Here is an 18,651-nt window from a genome sequence, read left to right on the forward strand (position 1 = left end):
ACTATGTTTACTGTATACAGCATACTCACTATCAACATACTCAGATGTGCTGGTTTACTGGGGCGTAATACAGTAAACCCAAACCAGTAGATGTAACATCTACATTACTACATTATATAAGTGTGCCTGTACTGTATGTGCCTGACTGGACACTACTTGCAGTTCCAGCTATGTGTGTGTGTGCCAAAGGTTCACCAGAGGAGAAGCTTTGACTCCCACATGTGTTTGATTACAACCAGATGCTTAGTGTTTTCTGTATGACCTCTGGGGAAGGATCTTCTATTGGTTGATACCTGAAACACAGATACTGTACTGTGTCATTCAGCTGTCTGTATACTCTCACAGATATGCACTGAAAGCTCACAGTTAGACTCTCTCTTCTTCTCCACCGACTAGGGAGAGATTGCACTTCTCACTTGTTGCTGTTATCAATCACAGGATGTATAGTACCATAGGCAGCACTGTCACAGAGAGGGAGAGAAAAGCGAGAGAGACGAGAGAAGAGAAAAGCGAGGTAATGGAGGTTAGAGGAAGGTCCTCTCCGTGACTGTGTTCATTAAGAGATGAGAGAGCAGAGGGTCAGTAAACAAGGTGCATGAAACAGTTCTGTTTTTATTACTTGTGGAAATTGATTTGGAGGAAACTGGTTGTTTGCGCATGTTGTGAGTGATTTATGCTCCCTCAATGTATGAGGGATAAAGTGTCACTAGCCCTCTCACTTCCGCTCCTTGGCTCCCAGGCTGCACAGAAACCTGCCCAGGGCCTGCACACACACACCTCATTATCACATCACGCCTGTTATCATTGGACAAAATGATTCTCGCTGACTGTCAACCAGAAAATGTGCCTCTAAAATTGAGCGCCCTTAGTCTGCATCCCAGCTCTGGACTGTGTGCATGTGTGTGTGTGTGTATTTATTTGCATGTGTGTGTGTGAGGTACTGTGCCATTAGATTAGCTTATAGCAGGAGTTCCTTCATGGTTCAATGGGGTCATCATGGGGGTTATTGATATGTGATGCGTAGGGGGAGTCTAGTGCAGTCTCAGCCATAGTAAGACACTACATGGCCTCCCAGTGATCCTGTTTCAGGTTTAGAAGTGACCCCTGTCAGACTCTCTCTAAGGTTTTGACATTCACAGAGAGTGACTCGTCCTCGGGCCGATGTCGGATTTCTTCTCCTCTGCTTTGGTAGAAGCACATCCTTGACCTCCGGCGGGACTATTTTTAGGCCAGATTATCGACGTGTCAATGTTTATATCTCAGATTACAAACACTCTGTCATTATGGACGAGTGGGTTTGTAATTACGAGCTACATTTTGTCACAGGGGCTGTCTGTGACACACTCGTATGCTATACTGTACAGACAGACAACCACACTTGCATGTACGCATGCACGCACGCACGCACTCACACACACAAACAAACAAACACTCACACAAACAAAGAGTACACACACAGTACACACAGTACCCCTCTCGCTATCTCTCCGACCACATAAGCACATTGAGATAAATTATTCCAGCCAGGTGCCCCATTTTCCTGCATGTGTCTGTCCATTTGTCCGGTTCTTCCATCAAGCTCCAATGGGACAGATAGTATTATTTTCTCCAAGTTGGTGAGGGGTGGCGTGGTGCCAGCCAGGACGGCGTGCCAAGCTAGGCCCTCACAGCTTGCTGAACACAGGAGAGAAGCCTAGCCCTGGCAGTGTGGCTCACAGAGCGATCTCCCTTATCCTGCCAAATCTGCTTCTGTGGGTATTGAACACAGCCTTTGTGAGATGTTCATTTTCAGCCTTGCTCTTCATAGACACCAACACTGGATCATAATTTGACGACTCTGTTATTGAGTTGCATTCAAAATGCAAAATCAATGTCTCTTGTGGGGGACTTCAGGGTTTTCAGCCATAACTAATATGGATCAATGGCCCCATTGTTTATTGTATTTAAATAAAACCCAAACCACAGAAGGGAAAAGACAGACTGTGCACATGACAACAATATTCCACCCAAGCCAGACTGTTTTACCTTTCTGAGAAAATCTATCCTCGGTGTCATTGGTGTTTTCACATCTGATTAAAGATCCCTCTCCCTGGTGCAGTGGGGGTGCCTTTTTACTGCTCATCGATAGATTGAACAAACGTCCTATTTGACAAGGCTGTCTGCTGCCTCTGATAAACATAAATGCGTTTTATTCCATCAAATGAAATTGAGAAGATGTCAGATACTGGCTATGCTGCGGTGATTGACCCTAACACAATTTCTCCCCCCTTCTTCTCTCGCTCTTTGTCTTTCTTTCTTTCTTTCTTTCTTTCTTTCTTTCTTTCTTTCTTTCTTTCTTTCTTTCCTTGTTGCTCTCTATTAATCACTCTCTCATTCTCTCTCTCTCTCACACCTGCTTATTCAGTGTCATACTATACAGTATATACATTTTTACAACAGCTCTGGTGAAATTCAAATATGAATAATGTGAATAGAATAATAGTAGTAGCAGGGGATTTATTCACATTTTAGCAGTAATCAGAACCCTTGTTAGCAGGAAGGCCATAGTACAATACTGTTTAGAGAGCATAGTCATTGAGGTGAACATGTTCAATTATAGCGGGACCAATCCTTGTGTTTTATATCCTGGTTATGTCATATTGAGGCCACTCATCTCCTTCATTACAGTAATCCAATTACATTTCAACCAACTTCATTGATATTAATTCGTTTTTACGATAATACAAAAATAATTACAGTATTCAGATACAATAATTCAAAGCTCTCTGACTCTATGTATTGCAGTTCAATTAAATTAACTTTATTGATACTAATTATGATGACACAAAATAATGACCGGATGCAGAAATAATAATAACACACTCTTTCTCTTTTTCTTCTCCAGGCGGAGCTGACGGGCATCAAATGGCGGTGCTACAGCTTCCGCGGCGGTGGCGAGTACGGACCGGTGATCTCAGCGCCGGCACAGGATGACCCGGTGCTGCGCAGCTTCATACGCTGTGTGCAGGCCAACCTGCTGTGTGTGTGGCGCCGCAAAGTCAAGCCTGACGCCAAGGAGCTGTGGATCTTCTGGTGGGGCGATGAGCCCAACCTCTCCGACGTCATCCATCACGAGCTGGAAGGTGAGCCCGCCGCTGCTGATCGCTGTTGCGCAGTCATATATGCTCATCTTCTCCCCCCTTCTTCTGACCTCCCTTGCTCTCCACTTTCTATCCCCCCCCATCCCTCCAGTAGGCTACCACCACCCTCTGGGTTTGTTGCATGTGGACCTTGAGAGTGACAGTTGAATAGGCATTTTATTAAAAGTGCTCATGCTGTGCTGTGGGGTCAGTGACATGGGGGAAAAGGGGCTTTATGTTTAGTGATGTGTAGCGTTGTGTGGTCCGTGTTTTACTGTCTTGTGTTGTGTGGCATTGTGCTGGCTCAGGAAAGTCTCTGTAATGAAGCACACAGTAAGACTCCCTACGTGCAATTTTTTTTGCTGTTGTTTAGATCCTATATGTATGTGTGTGTGTGTGTGTGTGTGTGTGTGTGTGTGTGTGTGTGTGTGTGTGTGTGTGTGTGTGTGTGTGTGTGTGTGTGTGTGTGTGTGTGTGTGTGTGTGTGTGTGTGTGCATTACGGAGAGATATCTCACCTGAAAGAGTGCCACTGTCAGCACTATCCCCTCTATTTATAGAAACATTTGCAATATCTGGCTGCACGCTTGCAGCAGGGAACTAGCTTATTGACTAAGCCAGGGGAAGAGAAAGATAAGAGGGGGGACAAGAGGAGGAAGTGAAGGATTGGTTTATGGAAAGGTTTTGGTAGTAATGCAGAGAGCGGGAGAAGGGGATGAGAGAGGAGGAATGAGTAAAGCAGAGAGCGGGAGAAGGGATGAGAGAGGGGGAATGAGTAAAGCAGAGAGAGGGAGAAGGGGATGAGAGAGGAGGAATGAGTAAAGCAGAGCGAGGGAGAAGGGATGAGAGAGGGGGAATGAGTAAAGCAGAGAGAGGGAGAAGGGATGAGAGAGGAGGAATGAGTAAAGCAGAGAGAGGGAGAAGGGATGAGAGAGGGGGAATGAGTAAAGCAGAGAGAGGGAGAAGGGATGAGAGAGGAGGAATGAGTAAAGCAGAGAGAGGGAGAAGGGATGAGAGAGGAGGAATGATTAAAGCAGAGAGAGGGAGAAGGGATGAGAGAGGAGGAATGAGTAAAGCAGAGAGAGGGAGAAGGGATGAGAGAGGAGGAATGAGTAAAGCAGAGAGAGGGAGAAGGGATGAGAGAGGGGGAATGAGTAAAGCAGAGAGAGGGAGAAGGGGATGAGAGAGGAGGAATGAGTAAAGCAGAGCGAGGGAGAAGGGATGAGAGAGGAGGAATGAGTAAAGCAGAGAGAGGGAGAAGGGATGAGAGAGGAGGAATGAGTAAAGCAGAGAGGGAGAAGGGATGAGAGAGGAGGAATGAGTAAAGCAGAGCGAGGGAGAAGGGATGAGAGAGGAGGAATGAGTAAAGCAGAGAGAGGGAGAAGGGGATGAGAGAAGAGGAATGAGTAAAGCTGAGAGAGGGAGAAGGGATGAGAGAGGAGGAATGAGTAAAGCAGAGAGAGGGAGAAGGGATGAGAGAGGAGGAATGAGTAAAGCAGAGCGAGGGAGAAGGGATGATAGAGGAGGAAAAGAACTAGTAGTAAGGAGAAGGGATGGTCTGGTGGAGGAAAATAACTAGTAGTAAGGAGAAGGGATGATAGAGGAGGAAAATAACTAGTAGTAAGGAGAAGGGGTGGTCTAGTGGAGAGATATAGATGAGAAGGCAGGAGCAGCGAGAGCAATCTTCCCGCTTTCTCATCTTCATTTGTTAATGGAAGGTGACACTAATGAGTGGGAATGCTTCTGCATGGGTCAGCGTGGCTGGATCTTGTGCGTGTGTCTTCCCGTCTGTGGTCGGAGACCTACTGTTCATATTGAATGCAGAGATGTGTAACCACTACTGTTTCAATGGTTGTTGTTGGCTGTAGGAAGTGTGAGTCTATTTGAGTCCCAGAGATATTGAATGCTTCAGTAGATCCAAACTTCAGAAATGTGTCCGTCTTTGAAATGTAGTGAAATGCATTATTAATATGTGCAAAACTATTGATATTTATGAGCATCTGGATTATTAGTAGCAATTGTGACCCTCTTGACATGCCAAATTAAACAAAGGGTTTGTTGTTGTAGGAGGATTATTGATGAAAATCAAAAGCAACAGAGGGAGAAACATTCACACTGTATCTCTCTCTCTCTCCTGACCCGGAGTTACATAAAACAGTGGAGAGGAGGAGGGGGGGGGGGGGGAGCAGCATGGGGCTAGTCCACTAATCTAATCTCCCCAGGCTTGTCATTCCTCATCACTGGGCCACAACTTATCGATTCTCCTCATTGTCCAAAAAAAGTGTATGCAGGAGAAAACACTGTGGTGCTGCTGCTGATTGCATAACCTCTGCAAGATTTCACTGCTGCTGATGTTCCTCTACCGCTGCAGAGGCAGTCCGTCAGCACTCAGCAGGGGAGGCTTGGATCCTCTGTGTTCACTCTGCAAAACAATATCGACATGAAGAGTCTGACTAAGGCTGAAGCTGTCATATGGTCGAGAGGGTATTCTACACAAAAGAAGCCCACTTAACTTTCCCACTTTCTCACGTTGTCCCTCCAGAGCACATGAGCCAAATATTAAGCACAATATTTCAGGTTTCCTGTAGTTTCTTCAAACCTGTTGTACAGTTGGCACAGAACATGCTCTCAAAGTGAACAGCCTAAGAGGCCAACGTCACACCTTCTTTAAATGATTTTTGATTGGTTGTTGGTCTGAGAAGGCTTTAGCAGGCTGGTGTGTATGTGTGTGTGTTTTATGGCAGAGAACAGGGAGGGAAGGCAGGGCTTCCTGCTTATCAGATAAAGCGTGGGAGAAAAATATGCAGTGTTTTTTTTTCTTCTTCCCAGAGCGTAGGACTGCTATACTGTGGCCTCCATTACCAAGACATCCAGTCCCCTCCCTCACTCGGTCACTCACAAACCAAACATGCTTAACCCCCCCTCACCCCTCCATTCCTTAGAATCCGCTCTGAACTCCCCAAGAGCACGAGGGTTTCCAGACCCTGGGTGCCCCACCATACCCCGTCCCCTCCTCTAACCTCCTCTTTTCCCCCTCAAATTATTCCTGCATTTTCCCCTGGCATGTCTCCACACAGGGACCTCTGTGCAGCTGGCCGGGAGGCACAGGGAGCCAAAGGTCGAGGGAGCTGAATAGAGCACAGGACAAAGACCTGGTTACATTGTAATGGGCTGGCTGGGAGACCTCTGTCTCTGGGAGGGAGAGCACCTCAGAACAGGAACACAGAGACCAGAGATAATGCTTTAGAGGGGGAAAAAACCTGACTAACTGACTCGTGTTTTGATGTGGTTTAGCTAAATATGAGGCGATACGGTGTAGCTAAGGATGATGTTATAGCCTAATTCCTAGGCTGCCTGTTAAACGGAATACTTTTTACAGTTCAATATTATGAAATAATTGTATGCAATATTAATTACAGTGATACCATTGCATATGTTTGAGTTTTCATTTTAAACGTGGTAATCAGGTTGATACATTTAATGATAATGTCATTATTTCATAGCTTGTATTTACAGTTTGGAGTATATGGTTTTCAGTAAATATCTAAGTGAAAAAAGAGCTCCAGTAATATAATTTCTCTGTTTAATCCGGATTATGCAATTTGCCAGAACGATTGTCCTCTGACCTAGCCCATGGTCACTGTGTGGTGTGCTGTGAGCTGCCCTTTCCCCCTGAGCACTAAAAACGGATACATACTCATTGTGAGCCAGATGTACTAAGCTTTTACATCACTGCAAAGGTACCTGAAAAAAATACACTTTCATGCTTTAGCTCTGATATTCAATTGAGCTGTGTAATCTTTGCAGTGGCAGAACATCTCAATGAATCTGGTACCTCAGACAACAGTCCACACATGCTCCATCTGTGTTCAGGTATCAGTGTCTCAGGCGCTCTCTCAGCCCGGCTCTGTATGCCATTGTCATTGGCTCAATGTCGAACCAGTGGAGTGTTTAAACATCATGCCCAATGCATGTGGCTCTGCGATTAGCTTCCCCAGGGTCCTAAGACCTGGTGGAATTGCCCTATATTTTCACTATCTCACTAGTACTGCTTTATGAAAATCTCTTATTTCTTTATTTCTGAGATGACTCTTTTTTGTAAGGGTGGTGAGGGGGTAATCTGATCTAGTTCTGGCCGTTTGCTGAGGAGGAGAAGTTATTTATCAGTATGTGCCTGTGCCCTACGGTGTGGGCCGTGTCATGCATGTGCAGTAAGCAGCCGGAGAGGCTGTGACGTGCTGTAAGATGAGTCAATCTGTGTTCACGGATATCTGGTCAACACCTCATGGCAATCGGAATATTTTAACCTACTGTAATGATTACATTTGACTGTGTGGTTATTAGATGGGACTATTGATATTAGTGTTGTCATGACTACCATAACCCAGTTTGCCCCAGAGTCATGTACAGTATATAGAGAGTTGGGCCAATGCGGATTCTGACTGAACGTTCTGAGAGTGCCACTTTTTCCTCCATAGCCGTTGCTAAGCAATAATTGACACTTCCACCTTGTGCTGTTTATTTCTGATAGTTTTCAAAGCCTATGAAGATGTCCAGTGAAAGCAGATATGCAATGTGCTGACACCACAACACAGTACCGACTTGGAAACACATTATTCGTAATGATATGAAATAAAAACATTTGTTCAAGTCACATCCTCATTTGCTTGTTTACAGCGGGTCATTTCAAAGGGAATTGTCAGAGGTGATCTCTTATTGTTGCATCCAATGATGTGTATTAATCCGCGATGGCTGATGCTATTTAATGGCTAATGAAGCCACCGGCCGTAATATTGCTACTCCTCAGAAGGAGCAGTCCTCCATAGGAATGAATGGATTTCTACAGTATTTCAATAAAATGTTTACAGGACAAAATGCCATGTATTTATGTATTTCTTTGATATATAATAAATATACTAGTCATTTATATAGCTTCCAAAATCAAAAATATTTTGCACCATGGCTAGACCATGGTGCTACCCTACATAGTGCTGTTGAGGCTACTGTAGACCTTCATTGCAAAATAGTGTATTTTAAAAACATTTTTATTGACGTGATTATATTTTATCTAAAAAGATAATTTTAAATGTTTTACATAAAAAATAAAAATATTCACTGAGGATGGTCCTCCCCTTCCTCCTCTGAGTAGGCTCCACTGATCGCAAGTGTAAGCTGTCATGGAAATTGTTCCGGGAGGAAAGGGGACATTGCGAGTCATAGGTGCAGATGGCCTTATTTATTTCCAAAACTTTAGTTTAGCAGGCTAACAACCTTGCAAGCTGATTTGTAACATTAAATTCCTAAAGTATTTACTTGTAAGTCGGCTGATGTTATTAAAACCAGTAGTAGTGAGTGCAAATGAGTTATACATTTGAAGTTATTTCTGTTGGAGTGTCACGTTCTGACCTTAGTTCCTTTTTTTATGTCTTTTTGGTTAGGGCGTGAGTTCGGGTGGGTAGTCTATGTTCTTTTTTCTATGTTGTTATATTTCTATGTGTTTGGCCTAGTATGGTTCTCAATCAGAGATGTCGGTCGTTGTCTCTGATTGAGAATCATACTTAGGTAGCCTGTTTTCCCCATTTTGGTTGTGGGTGTTTGTTTTCTGTTTAGTGTATGTCACCTCGCAGAACTGTTTTGTTTCTTCCATTCACTTTGTTATTTTGTTTTGTGTGTTCAGTTAATAAATTAACATGGACACTTACCACGCTGCGCATTGGTCCGATATTTCATACTCGTCGTCAGACGACGAAGAGATCTGTTACAATAAGCTGGCTGTTTTCGGAAGATGGGCAGGGACTTTAATGTCTTATCTTCAGTAGCAAGCTGGTTCCACCATTGGGGTGCCAGGACAGAGAAGAGCTTTGACTGGGCTAAGCGGGAGCTGCCCTCCCATAGGGGTGGGAGAACCAAGAGACCAGAGGTGGCAGAACGGGGTACTCGGGTGGGGTGTAGGTTTTGAGCATAGCCTGAAGGTAGGGCGGGGCAGTTCCTCTTGCTTCTCCATAGACAAGTACCATGATCTTGTAATGCATGCGAGCTTCGACTGAAAGCCAGTTGAGTGTGCGGAGGAGCGGGTAAGCATAGGAGAACTTGGGAAGATTGAACATCAGGCGGGCTGAGCCAATCAGTTGTGTTTTTACCAGATATGTTTCTGTGTGAGCTGCAACGCTTTGTGAGTGAGGTAGGGTCGTACTCTACAGATATTGTAGAACATGAATCTGCAGGAGGGAGTCACTGTTTGCAGAGAATGACAGGGTTTTGTCCAGGGTCGTGCCAAGGTTCTTTTCACTCTGTGAGGGGGACACCGTGGAGTTGTCAACTGTGATGGAGAGGTCTTGTAGCGGGCAGGCCTTCCCCGGGAGGAAGAGCAGCACTGTCTTGTCGAGGTTGAGCTTGAGGTGGTGGGCCGAGATCCAAGTTGAGATATCTGCCAGGCATGCAGAGATGCTTGCCGCCCCCTGGGTGCCAGAGGAGTAGTTGAGTGTCATCTGCATAGCAACGATAGGAGAGACCATGTCAGGATATGATGGAGCGGAGTGATTAGGTGTATAGAGAGAAGAGGAGAGGGCCTAGAACCAAGCCCTGTGGGACAGCAGTAGTAAGAGTCCATGGTGCAGACACAGATCCTCTCCACGTCACCTGGTAGGCCTGCCAGGTAGGATGCAATCCAAGAGTGTGCAAAGCCTGAGATGCTGAGCCCTGAGAGGAGGATCTGATGGTTCATGGTGTCGAAGGCAGCGGATAGATCTAGGATGATGAGAAGAGAGGAGAGAAAGTACGCTCTGGCAGTGTGGAGAGCCTCCGTGACAGAGAGGAAAGCAGTCTCGGTTGAGTGACTCGTCTTGAAGCCTGACTAGTTAGGGTCAAGAAGATCATTCTGAGAGAGATAGTGAGAGAGTTGGTCAGAGACCGCAATCTCAAGTGTTTTGGAAAGAAAATAAATACACGATATCTGTTGTTTTTTATGTGAGAGCTGTTGCGTGTTGGTTTCTTGAGGAGGGAAGCGACTCTAGACATTTTGAAGTCAGAGGGGACGCAGCCAGTGGTCAGGAATGAGTTGATGAGGGAAGTGAGAAATGGGAGAAGGACTCCAGAGATAGTCTGGAGAAGGAGCGAGGGGATGGGGTTGAATGGGCAGGCTGTTGGGCAGCCGGACCTCACTAGTTGCAGGATTTCATCAAGGGAGATGGGAGAAAGGGGTCAAAGCATAGGGTAGTTCTGTGGGAGTGGGACCAGTGGACTCAATAGGATGAGTGATTGAGGAGCTGATGCCTTCAACCTTCTTTTCAAAGTGGTTGACAAAGTTGAGACGATTAAGGTGGGAGGCGAAGGTGGAAAAGAGTTTTCTAGCAGAAGCTTGAAATTTAGTGAAAGAAAGTGGCTTATACAGAGGAAGATAAGGTGGAGAGGAGGAAGTGACAGGATGATAGGTTCACCCACACCACGTCTCACAAAGACACGGCAGTTGGAAACGAAAATCTCAAATTTGGACTCCAGACCAAAGGACAGATTTCCACCGGTCTAATGTCCATTGCTCGTGTTTCTTGGCCCAAGCAAGTCTCTTCTTCTTATTGGTGTCCTTTAGTAGTGGTTTCAATTCGACCATGAAGGCCTGATTCACACAATCTCCTTTGAACAGTTGATGTTGAGATGTGTCTGTTACTTGAACTCCGTGAAGCATTTATTTGGGCTACAATTTCTGAGGCTGGTACCTCTAATGAACTTATCCTTTGCAGCAGAGGTAACTCAGGGTCTTCCATTCCTTTGGCGGTCCTCATGAGTGCCAGTTTCATCGTAGCACTTGATGGTTTTTGCGATTGCACTTGAAGAAACTTTCAAAGTTCTTGAAATGTTATGTATTGATTGACCTTAATGTCTTAAAGTAATGATGGACTGTCGTTTCTCTTTGCATATTTGAGCTGTTCTTGCCATAATATGGACATTTACCAAATAGGGGGGTATACAGAAGATAGACCTATCTTGTCAGCGAGAAGTGCAGCGGTCTAAGGTACTGCATTTCAGTGCTAGAGGCATTACTACAGACACCCTGGATTGAATCCAGGCTGTATCACAACCGGCTGTAATTGGGAGTCCCAGAGGGCGGCGCACAATTGGCACAGTGTCGTCCGGGTTTGGCCGGTGTAGGCTGACATTGTAAATAAGAATTTGATCTTAAATGATTTTCCTAGTTAAATAAAAACACAACTGATTGGCTCAAATGCATTAAGATGGAAAAATGAACTTTTAAGAAGGCACACCTGTTAATTGAAATGCATTCCAGGTGACTACCTTTTGAAGCTGATTGAGAGAATGCAAGAGCGTGCAAAGCTATCATCAAGGCAAAGGGGGGCTATTTGAAGAATTTCAAATTTGTTTAACACTTTTTTGGTTACTACATGATTGCATTTGTGTTATTTCATAGTTTCGATGTCTTCACTATTATTCTACAATTAGTAAAAATAAAGAAAAATCCTTGAATGAGTAAGTGTTCTAAAACTTCAGACCGGTAGTGTATAAGAGAACAGGAATGCCCCGGTGGAGCACACTTCAGACCTGTATTTTATGCATCTAGGTTTGACTGTGACCTCTCCAGCTTGCCGTTAAAGAATTATTAATTTAAGATTGACTTCATATGTCCCTGGTGGTAATTTCCCCAACAATTAATTTTTGTGGAGATTCAACACCATGACTTGGAAAGGACCTCCAGGGACACGAGAAGTCAATATGAACCTTTTCACAGGTGACAACAAACGGGTGTGATCATTCTACAGTGGTTCCTGCATCGTACACTCAAATCGGTGTGATTAGAATGCTTATTTAGAACGTCCAGTTTCAGGTGACGCAACAGTCAGAATTTAAGTTAGCCACGCTTTTCTTTCACAGAAACATTTTATAGGAACGCACACATGTTCAAAGTTATTATTTGTAAGGAAATCAACAAGGATGGCAATGCGAGCGCCACCCAGAAAATGTGCCAATTCGCACCAGACAGTGCAAATGTCTGCGTACTTGATCTGTAGAAATGTTGGTGGAGTGCGTGGACTCTCCTCAAAGAGGAGAAACTGTTGAAATGGGCTACTTCTTTGTGAATCAATGAGGAGGCAGAACACACCTCAATTCAAACTTTTGTTTGAAAATTAAACTTATTAGAATATCATTTGAAATTGACAAGTTGAAACATAGCCTATAGATAATTAGCAGGCAGCGCTGGTTAACTGTCCTGTTGCGTAACTATCACACTTTGTAAGAGTGAGTCCATTCTGACATCACGTGCATTAAACAACTATCGCTGGGGTGAGACCGTTAGAGATATCTGGAACTCAGGTGTGAAAAGGTTAAATTAATCATCTTTATTATCAGCTTGCTGGAGAGGTTCCTACCAACTCAATGCACCATAGTACACATGTCGGTCAGGAGCTCCACCGGGGCAGTCCCGTTAGTTATCTTATATACTGCTTACACAGACAATTTATATTTGCATGATTTAGCTTATTCATTATTCTTAATTATTTCATCATTAACATTTGCATGTGACCAACCAATACCTCACAAGGCTTCTTCTCGCCAAGCTGAGACCTTGAAACTGAGATATCCCTTTTGTTCTCAAAACAAGGTTCTGGGTGTACTGCCAAATTGCAGATACTAATAGTGAGGATTCCTCCCAGGCACAATCTATCAGTCACTTGCATAAACCCAGTCGATTTGGTTATTAGAAAAGCACAAACATAACATTTCCCATCACAATGGGTTGTTGCCAAGGGGTGGAGAGCGTCTGTAAAGCCTACAGGGAGAGGAGTGAACAGGTATAGAAAACACACACACTACCAAGGCACAAGGCGAGACCCAAATGCAGACACAGGAGGCAGATGGTTGGAGTCTTACAATGTATATTAATCCAAAGGGGTAGGCAAGAGAATGGTCGTGGACAGACAAAAAGGTAAAAACCGGATCAGAGTCCAGGAGGTACAGAGTGGCAGACAGGCTCGTGGACAAGGCAGGCAGGTACAAAGTCCAGAAACAGGCAAGGGTCAAAACCGGGAGGACTAGAAAAAGGAAAATGCAAAAAGCAGGAGAACAGGAAAACCGCTGGTTGACTTGGAAACATACAAGACGAACTGGCACAGAGAGACAGGAAACACAGGGATAAATACACTGGGGAAAATAAGCAACACCTGGAGGGGGTGGAGACAATCATAAGGACAGGTGAAACAGACCAGGGCGTGACACACACATCGTTTACAAAGCTACAAAATAGCAAAATGAGATCATCTGCAAACAACTAGGTAAGATACTCAAGTGATAGAGTAGTGTGGAGCCTTCCTCTCTTTCCTTACGCTAATAACTCAGCAGAACAACTTGGCAGAACCGTCTTTGTTTCGGCGACGAGACTGCCGCTGATACGACCGCCGCTGACAGCTGCCTCTGAAAGAACGGGACTGAAGTACTAACACTAATTGCTAATTGCCTAGCAGAGGTGAAGAGCACACCTCCCAGTACTAATTGCTGATTGCCAAGGAGAGGAGAACCCATTCCAATCATGATGGGTTGCACTGTGTTGGAGGCTCTGGCAGACTGCTGAAGGGCACTATGACTTGATGGTTGACTTTGAGCACCAGTCAGTGCTGCTTCTGCTCCTGCACCTGAACAGCATGTGGCCAAGGTGAATGGAGAGGGGGAGAGGGAACGCAATGAATCACCTCATCATGTCAGGATCAGGAGCCACATCAGCGTATTCACTCAAGTGTTATGAATATGGAAAGAAAATCTCATCACATCATTTAATTTGATGTGGTTATTGATTAGGCCAGTGTTACTTTAACCACATTCTTATGCTCAAATTAAAGTGAATTGTAAATACACTGTAGTAGACACTACACTTTTCATTATCTGACTGAAACACTCATTCCAGGCTAATCCGGTGTATTTTTATTCCACCACCAATTTTCACTGGAAATGAGAGCAAATTGATGAAGCGGCACATGGAAAGTAGGTCATGAAAGGAGTTAATAAAGAGAGATTGTTATCAGTAGGATGAGATGGGGTAATAAAGATCTAAACCCAACAAGTGGATCAGACTGACAATCCTGAGAAAATAATCTGTGATAATTAAATCTCTTATAAAGCGAGAGAGGGAATGAACAGAACTGATATGACTGGAGGCTTGTCATTCACAACAACAGCATGGAAACCTGTGCAAGATAGCAGACAGAAACGTTACCTCTGTCAGAGCAGAGAGCTTAGGGGTTATAGACCTCGGTGGAAAGCTGCCTGCCATGATTTGTGAAGCCATAAGGGATGTGTGTGTGTGTGTCTGTAATTGCCAGGAGTTTCTGTGCTGCCAGAGGTTGTAAGGTTCCCAGGTAATTGTTCACTGAAATAAACAATGCCAGATTTGTGTGTGTACTTGAGCCCTGGAGGAAGTCTCACCTCTGCCTCCACCTGTACTGTCTCACTGTGATCACATCATCTCTTGTGTGTAGTCTGTACTGTACCAAGGTCCTTCCCACCACCTGCTCCACTAGCCAGAATGGCATCAGTGCATATGATTATTATGGCTGTATTTATTTCGCTATATTTGTTTGTACTGGCTAGGATTATATTAGTAGTTTAAAAAAATGTTGCTGCCATCCTGGGTTATGTCTCCCTTGAAAATCCTTAGAAAAATGGTTATTTTATCTCAATTGGGATCACCTGTATTTATAAGGGACAAATAAATAAAAGATAAGGTTTCTGTTACTTTTCATTGTTTAAATATTCACTTAAATCTACCCAGCTACTGTCTCTGATAAAAATGTTAAGTTCTTATAATTATTTTAGATTCATGTAATATACAGTATGGAGGGGTCACAACATTGTTGCATTTTGGAATGTACAGATAGGTGTTGCATTGGTGTCTACACTCTTAGAAAAAGGGTTCCAAAGGGGTTCTTCGGCTGTCTCCATAGGAGAGCCCTTTTTGGTTTCAGGTAGAACTCTTTTGGCTTCCATGTAGAACCTTTTAGGGAAAGGGTTCTACATGGAACCCAATAGTGTCTTACCTGGAACCAAAAAGGGTTATTCAAAGGGTAATCCTATGGGGACACCCAAGAACCCTTTTAGGTTCAAGATAGCACCTCTTTTTCTAAGAGTGTACAGATATAGGATCTTAATTAGATTACTCATTTGTTGCTGAGAATTTTCCTGCACAGCAGGCTTCTAAAGCTTGTAATGTCCACTTTAAAATGTCAGAACGCCCTAAGGAAAAATGTATCAACCCCTACAAAAAAATACCCATTAATTATAATTCACATAATAATTCACATTTCCTGTTGCTGCTGGATTAAGTTTCCACGTTAGCTAACTGTCTCAAATTAAGATCCTACATCTGTATGGACAGAAGGTACATCCCCCAGAGCGTCCCTTATTATTCTCTCTCCATACCTTACTGTTCTGTCCTCCTTTCTCTCCCTCTGTCCTGCTGTCTGAGACATTGCCATTGTTTCAGTGATCTCACTGCCATACATCATGTGCTAAATATAGCTCCCTGAGCGAAAGAACGAGAGAGCCAATGAATGGAGGGAGGAAGTAAAACACTGGGCTCTTCCCTTTTGACAGTTTTTCTCTCTTTCTTCCCCTCAATGTGTTCTTTTGTCTTTCCATCCACAAGTTGCCAGCTAGTTGAATGTTATAGACAGGTGCTGGGAGATGTGACCTAGGCATTATAGAGGTGAAACGCCAGACAGTGTTGCTTTCCCCCTCCTAATCTCTGAGTCATAGCGTGCCTCACTTTACCGGCTGTGTGGTAAATATGATCCTACACACATAGCCAAGGTGGGATTTGATACCCCTAAACAAATTACATTCAGTCTAAACACTATTAACAGATCTTGAATGCACATTGAATGTTTAACAGGGAATGGTGTGTGTGCTTTGGCAGAATATCCTGTTCATGTTTCTGACTGGGGCCTGATAAGGTGTGTGTGGGAGAGTGATTTCAGAAAAGTGTTGTTGTGTTGTTAGGAAAGCATTTAGTGAAGGTATGACTAGAGTTGCAAAGGGAGGGTGTATTACTGGACATTTTCTAAGTTTACCAGTAAGCTACCAGAATTGTATTTAATCTATCACATTACATTTTGTGTTCCTTTTGGGTACTTCAGTTTATGCCAGGTGTCTGTAATTATCTCTGTCCCTCTGTGTGGATTTATCACATGTCAAACATATAACATAATTAAATAAGATGATTCTAAAATAAAAATAGAATGACAAAGATTTAAAGCTTTATCCTAAATATAAACCATCGACTTTGTGAATACCATTGGTGTTTAAGCAGGAAATATATATATATTTTTTTTACACACTTGTTTTGGCATCAAACTAGTGACAGTTGTGAAAAACTGTCAGAGTTAGTTGAAAATAATGCCATTGTTGATTAGATGCTATTTTGGGCAATGAATTAAGCTCTTTTCTCTTGAACCATATTGTTTATATACTACAAACTCATGGACAATACGAACACAGATTTAAAATTGTATACTAAATATGCATTTTAAAAAAAATTGTTATTAAAGTATAATTGACCAAAGTTACGATAGATTGCCATTTATTTTCTGTTAATTACCTAAATTACTGAAGATTCCCGTAACTTTGGTAAATTACCGGTAGCTTTTCAAGTCTAGGTATGACTGGAGATGTGAAGAGGGGATTGGAGGTTGGATGTAAAGAGATTAGGTCAACAAGGCAACTGTCCAATAGGGGTAAAGAGGGTCGACCCCAGGAAGGGGCTGAAAAGGATGGAGCTACTGCTGCAGAATGGACAGGAAAGAAACATGTTCAGGATGTACAATGTCTTATTGAAAATGACCACTGTTTGGCAAATGTCCATCAGTGGAAGAACTCTTGTAATTCGATCTCAAGTCCTGTTTCAAGAACTTTCTTTTAATAACAATGACATGCACAGTATGGTTAGCTTTGTGCTTTGCTTATGCAAATAAATGAAACTGAAACAAAATGTATGTTTGAGAGAGAGAGAAATGCCTATGTTTTTTCATTGTGAACATCTGTTTTTAGTTCTGTATCTATTCATGATAGATCATTTAAATAGTCATTATACACATGAATGACTGACATTCCGTGTCACCAGAGTTCCTGCAATTGTTACAGTCTTTACAGTTTAAAACCCCTAGACTTTGGAAATCTCCAAAATGATGTCAGAGTATACAATAAAAGCAATACAACTATGGTGATAGCTTTAAGGCTGGCATATTCTGCCTTGTTTAAACAACGCCTCAACCCCCTCAGTACCTATGGACCCTTTGAGTCACCAGTACAGATGTAGTATTTTAATTTGATCCCTCTTTTGTTGCTGAGAATTTTCCTGCACGGCAGAAAATGAAACTTGTAGTGTATTTTCTTTTAAAGTTTGTAATTTCCACTTTGAAATGTCAGACTTGATTTGCTCTAACAAAAAATGCACTGTATCAACCTCATACAAAAAATGATAATCCACATAATGATTCAGGATTATTTTCCTGCTGTAGCAAACTGGCTCAAAAGAAGATCCTACATCTGTAGATATACTACTCCATTTTGTTCCTCCTCTTGAGCTGAGGGGAACCCAGCGAGAGACTAGCCCCTTTAATCTGATTTTAATAAAGGCCTCCTCTGATTAAGTATTGCTCCTCAGACTTTTCTGTGTCAATGAGTTTTACTTGGCATCCATCCACGTGGGCTTCTCTGCCTGCTGATCGTTCCCTCCTCTTTTAGGCTGGCGTTCTTTCATGCTTTCTTTTTCCTCCTCCCTTGTTCTTTGGTTCTCTGTGATGTTGGGGCTTTAAGTGACAGGGTATACTCGGAACAGGGCACCCTCATAACATTTAACAACATGGCCATGTTTGTTCCTGGAAGTTGACTCAAACGGCGGTGACTGTGAGGGGAGCTAAAGAACAGGGATGAATAATACCTTGAGTTTGTGCCTGAATTGTGAACTAGGTCGCTCTGACACATGTCACAATGGGACTTTGAGCGAGCAGTCATGTAGAAAAAATGAACTACGGGTAATTGTCCCCAACAAACAGAACCTGCCCGAGATAATTGAGAGCCCCCTGAAGGAATGCACGCTGCCGAGAGGAGTGAATCTGCTGCCTGCAGCCTCTGACTTTTTACAGTTTGGCCCTGGCTAGTGAAACAATGAGTCACATTTGGAAAATACCAATTCCATGATAGCAAAAAAAGACAGAGTGAGAGGGGGAAGGTGGAGAAGGAGGAGCGAGAGAAGGGGGAGGGAGGTAGGGAGTGAGAGATGGGTATTAAGTGAGCGAGAGTAGGGCGAGAGGGAGGTAGAGCGACCGAGAGAGAAAAGAAAAGCAGGGAGTGAAAAGAGCAGGGCAAGTTGAGGAAAAACAGCCTCAGTGCTGTTTATTTGTACGTAAATTTGCGAGTAGGGACTGTGTCTCTGATTTCCTCCCCCATCCTCTCCTCCTCTCGCAGGCTTCACGGGCGTGGTCTGTGACCCCCTTGACCCCGAGCAGTGTGTGTCTGTGTGAGAGACAGAGAGCA

General features: G+C 43.5%; 1 protein-coding gene across 5 annotated transcripts in view; it reads left to right on the forward strand.

Annotated features, from left to right (window-relative positions):
• Positions 1 to 18,651, forward strand: part of LOC109873597 (mediator of RNA polymerase II transcription subunit 13-like) — a 105,950-nt gene that overhangs the window by 11,152 nt on the left and 76,147 nt on the right. For all 5 annotated transcript variants that reach the window (XM_031808953.1, XM_031808957.1, XM_031808954.1 and 2 more), the window contains exon 2: positions 2,885 to 3,122. In XM_031808953.1, the coding sequence (XP_031664813.1) occupies positions 2,885 to 3,122 (238 nt within the window). The remainder of the gene's footprint in view (positions 1 to 2,884; positions 3,123 to 18,651) is intronic.

Source organism: Oncorhynchus kisutch, linkage group LG29 (genome assembly GCF_002021735.2).
Source record: "Oncorhynchus kisutch isolate 150728-3 linkage group LG29, Okis_V2, whole genome shotgun sequence".
Classification (NCBI taxonomy): domain Eukaryota; kingdom Metazoa; phylum Chordata; class Actinopteri; order Salmoniformes; family Salmonidae; genus Oncorhynchus; species Oncorhynchus kisutch.